The sequence below is a fragment of the Hordeum vulgare genome, chromosome 6H, assembly GCF_904849725.1.
Source record: "Hordeum vulgare subsp. vulgare chromosome 6H, MorexV3_pseudomolecules_assembly, whole genome shotgun sequence".
Classification (NCBI taxonomy): Eukaryota; Viridiplantae; Streptophyta; class Magnoliopsida; order Poales; family Poaceae; genus Hordeum; species Hordeum vulgare.
This window is the reverse complement of record NC_058523.1, coordinates 5,667,876-5,672,691: the sequence shown is the minus strand read 5'-3', so window position 1 is coordinate 5,672,691 and position 4,816 is coordinate 5,667,876. Positions and strand designations below refer to the sequence as shown.

At 44.3% G+C, this 4,816-nt stretch overlaps 1 protein-coding gene across 2 annotated transcripts; it reads right to left on the bottom strand.

Moving 5' to 3' along the window:
• On the bottom strand, positions 1 to 4,432 carry LOC123404025 (probable transcription factor KAN2). Of its 2 annotated transcripts, none has more exons than XM_045097931.1 (6): positions 3,521 to 4,432; positions 3,257 to 3,333; positions 2,329 to 2,374; positions 1,857 to 2,019; positions 524 to 581; positions 1 to 432 (listed from the first exon to the last, which is right to left on the bottom strand). In XM_045097931.1, exons 1-6 carry the CDS (start codon positions 4,038 to 4,040, stop codon positions 310 to 312), a joined length of 987 nt encoding a protein of 328 aa, XP_044953866.1. In that variant the 5' UTR covers positions 4,041 to 4,432; the 3' UTR covers positions 1 to 309. The 2 variants fall into 2 exon arrangements, with proteins under 2 accessions (XP_044953866.1, XP_044953864.1); XM_045097929.1 differs by having other exon boundaries at positions 524 to 584; positions 3,521 to 4,424.
• Positions 4,433 to 4,816: the final 384 nt, after the last annotated feature.

Here is a 4,816-nt window from a genome sequence, read left to right as displayed (position 1 = left end):
TAAACAACATAAGACCACTTTACACATAAAGCATACCATTCATGGAGAACAAGATCAGATACTTCACTCTCACTCTCTCTAGCAAGCTAGATCTTTCTCTCTCTCTCTCTCTCTCTCTCTCTCTCTCTCCAACACACACAGACACACACATAATGGAGGGGAGATTGATTATCACTTTCTATCTCATCACCTTTGGCCTTGATCAGAATGTTGCATCCATCTTTCTCTTTACCTCGACCTAGCTATTGTTGCGGAGTACACTGGATCAATTAATTAATCTAGCTAGAAATCTGTTGTTTAACTAGTTACTTAATGGTGTGTCCTCCCTAGGGTGAACTCAAGGTTCGGCACCGGCGGACTCGATGTTTGATCGGAGATGCACGACAAGTTCATCTCCGCCGACAGCTCAAGGCTCTTTGATGCATCCGCTTCCTGCAAATGCAAAATGTCAAAACAATTATTGTTGATCCTTATATATGTGTAGAAATAGAAGAGTATATGTGTGTTGATAGATATGTGTTACCTTGTGGCACTGTCCTCTATTTTCGGTGCTATTTGTGCCGAAAGCAGGCCATCCTACCCTGCTGCAATGACACAACAAAAACAAATCAAGCAAAACATAAGAAAGGTATTTAGTCACAATTATGCTACATGGCACAGTTCCTACGGTACATAATGTGCAATACTCTCCATGGAGTACATTAATCGTTGAATGGACATTAAACCATGGCATTATTGTAGTAGTATATGTTTAATTATATGCTAACTCACCAGATATATAGCTCGGCCCCAATGCATTTGGAAATATATAAGATGCTTAAATAATTTGTTGACCACCGAATATAATTTGGTGTGCACATCGAGGTGATGTTTTAGAAAAGATTATCCATCGAAGTATAGTATGGTTCTTGAGCAACTCCAAAGAAGCCCCAAACTTTGTCCTTTGTTTGGACCCTCTTTACTTTCGTCAAAATAAGCATGCATATATTCACACTATTTTTCGGGGGGTGGCTTTTCACGCGGAACTAAAGGCAGCGCTAGTAAATTTTCAGTAGGTACCCAGTACACTTTGTCATCTTGATCTTTTGTGGACAAGTGGGCCTGCTCTCCCCTTGGTACATGTGTACTGCATGTGTGTGTGTCCATGCAGAATGCACAGTGGAGAGGACCAACTTTTCATTGCAGCCATTAAACTACTCCAGGGGATCATTGCACCATCATGAGGTTTCAAATGTCCACCCTATACTGGACAAACCGAACAATGCCAAGATTTCCTCTCCCCACTTTTTTTCCTGCATTTACATGTGTAGAGAGAGAGAGAGAGAGAGAGATGCTGCCACTGTGGCCTGTGTGGCTAAAACAAACAGAAATGGGAGCCTTTCTTGCCATTAACAGGAATCAGGCAAACATCCAAATGTTTGCAGTGCTGCTATATGTCATCTATGGCTGCATGTATATATGCATGCATGCAGGAATCAGTATGACTACTACTACAGTACTGTCTACTCCTACAAAGGTCTTTTGTTCCTTGTGCTTACTGCCTTCCTGTTATTTTGCCCTATATATTTTCAATTATTTGTGTTATGTATATGGAGCAAGTGTATTAAGAGAAGTTATGTTCACCACATAGGTAACAGTTTTTATTCTCATTATATATGGCCTAGCACTATCATTATTTGGTTAAACATTGCATCTTCTTGCAATAAAAATGGGGCGGGGAAACCCCTTAATATCTTTCAAAAAATATTATTTGGTTAAATACCCACACAAAATATTATTTGGTCAAATAAGTATGGTACATACATAAGCTATAGCTAAAATTTTGGGGCAGATTAAATGAAGGGAAATTAATGTACCTTGAGGAGTTGCTCCACAGACCACCATTGTTGTAGCTGCTGCTGCTGTGTGAATTTGCACTGGTTCCATTTTGATCTGTGGCCCTGTGGGTGTTGAGGGCCTCTGGCAAGCTCTCGTCGGAGATCTCACCTGCTGATCCATTATCGAATCCTTCATTTTGTCCTAAAAATATGTTTGAATTTCAATGGTCATAATCGACACATCAAATACTGAAAATAATATATAATCTGATTGTGGTATTATGCGCATGTATATATGTAGGTGCTCAAGTTCTAGAAACTACTCCCTCCGTTCCTAAATATAAGTCGTTTTAGAGATTTCACTAGAGGGCTACATACGGAGCAAAATGAATGAATCTATACTCTAAAGCATGTCTATATACATCCGTATGTAGTCCTTTTAATGAAACCTCTTAAAAAACTTATATGTAGAAACAGAGGGAGTATATGTGTATATATATATATATTATACCTGGTGAAGTCATGGGTTTGTCGGTACTCTTTATCGTGCGATACATCTGCAAAGACATGATGATATGCAATTAAATCAGTAACATGCACCAAAAACATGTGCATACATCATCTCCTTTATGTGATTAATGGCTTTGTGTATGTGCAGAAGTACTCCAAGGGTACTCCTATCAGTCATAATTAAACAAATTACTAACTGTATTATAGTAGCAATGATTGGCGATACGCGTACACAATTAGTAGGGGTACAATACCAGCATGCATTTACCATGCATCCGCAACTACTGCTATTACTCAGCTGTAAATAAATACTACAACAGGCATTCCATAGTGCATTCAGAGGTACCAGGAGGAGGTACGTACGAATCCAACAACTGTTCCACAATGTACTTGCTGTCTTGCTGCGTCCGTTTACAAAAGTGAAAACTTGCATTGATTTCTTTGGGCTAGCTAGGCACAGTGCATGTCACAAAAACCAGTTATTACTGCATCAGAAACAGTGCACACACATGCATGCTTTCTTCCTTTCGGTTGCAAAAGCCTTGTGCTCCCCCCTGGTTTGCAAAAGCTGCTCCATTACTACATGCATGCATATGTCTAGTCCTCTCCACACAAAATTCAGAGACATTCATGCTGATGTTAGGGAAATCCAGCACCAGCTAGCTGGATGTAGCTAGTGTTAGTACTGGTGTTTCCTTTTTATTTTCTAATAATTATTATCTGCTCACATGATTGTACTAATAATTTTAAAAAATATTGGGCATCCAAGCATGCAACAGTTAGCTCGCTAGCTAGCTAGATCATGAGAAGCTACCTACACTGCCATGAACTTTGTTTTTCCTAATGACAAACACTCTTGTTAAAAGTACAGAAGAAGATAGACAGCTGAAACAAGATTTGTGCTTTGGATGAAGAAAATAATTGTGCACCTGCAAGTGAGACTTGACATGTGCCAAGGTGAGATCCTTCACATCCATCAGCTCCAGCACTGACTTGGGAGTGGCTCCTAAGCAAATCCAATCAAATAAAAAAAAAATCAACAAAAAGAACCAAACATTGCCCACAAATTCAGCTTCAACACTGAATTAATTTGGGAGTGACAAGAAACGAAGTTCATGGCATGATCTTGTAAATTAAGCATCCAAAGTTCCAAACATAGCTAATAAGGAACAAAAATCTGCATATAAACATACTCTCATGGCCTCCCAGGAGCTCGACGGCGTGCACGAAGCGCGCGTGCAGCGTAGTGGTCCACCGCATCCTCGGCGCCCTGACGCTCCGCCGCCCAGGCGGGAACCTAGACCTCGACGACAGGAAGCCGCCGCCGCCGCTAACGCCGCTGCTCCGGTAGGCCATGGCCATGTGCTGGTGCTGGAGCTGCTGGAAGGAGGGGTGGTGGTGGTAGATTGGGACCCCTCTTATCGGCTTGAGCAAGGCGTTCATCCGGTGGTGGTAGTGGTTGCTGATGTGGTTGGAGTAGCCCGCGGCCGAAGGCGGCGGCGGCGTCCACGGCGACGGCGGCGTGCCGTCTTTGCCGGCGTTGTCGGCTCGCAGAAACCCTAGGTGGTGGCCGAAGTGATCCATGGTGCCGGCCCCGGTGGCGGCGTCCGGTGGGCGCCCCCAGCTGCCCGGCGGCGCGGCCGGCGGCGAGGAGGAGGAGCTGGTGGTGCTGATCTGCAGCGCAAGGTCCGGCTGCCGGGGGAACAGCTCCATGGCCGGGATCGCTGCTCGCTCCAACTAACCGCAGCTGGCCAAGAGATCAAGAAGCTAGCTAGCTTGGTGAGTGTTCTTGGATCTTTGATGGAAGAAGAGACCGACAGCAAATTCTTCTTCCTTTGATCCTGAATTGGGAAGCTTGTTGGATCTTTCTTGGCTCGATCCGGTGACGGATGGCTGGATGATTGTTGTTGTTGTTGCTTGGTGGTGGTGGTGGTGGTGGCGAGGTTTGCTAGCTAGGGAGAGGAGGAGGATTTGGTGAGGGTGAGGGTGGGGTGGGTGAGATGTGTGACGAGTGAGACTAGTGTATATAGTGTGTGTGTGTGGGTGGGTGTGTGCTGCACATCGAAATGAATGGGTGAATACTAGTAGGTGCCTGGGAAATGGCTCTGGCAATTGACAAAGTGTAAGTGTGTTTCTTTGTTAGAGAGAGAAACACCTAGATGTGTAACAATGCAGGCTAGTACCACTGCCCTTTCCTTGTTTCCTTGCCCCCCCCCCCCCTCTCTCTGCTCACACACACACACACACACACACACACACACACACACACACACACATACATCTCAGACCTATCAATGACATGTCTCATGTACTGGGGATGGCTAGGTAGCTAGCTAAGCTAGGTGCCGCGGTGAGTACAGTACGGTGGTAGCCTACTGTTTGTACCTGGACATGTGTACACTGGAAAATTTAAACCGGGAGCAAATGCAGGGGCGCGGTGCGTGCTGCCCGTCCTGCTTAAAGGTGAGCAACGATATAATACTAGAAAA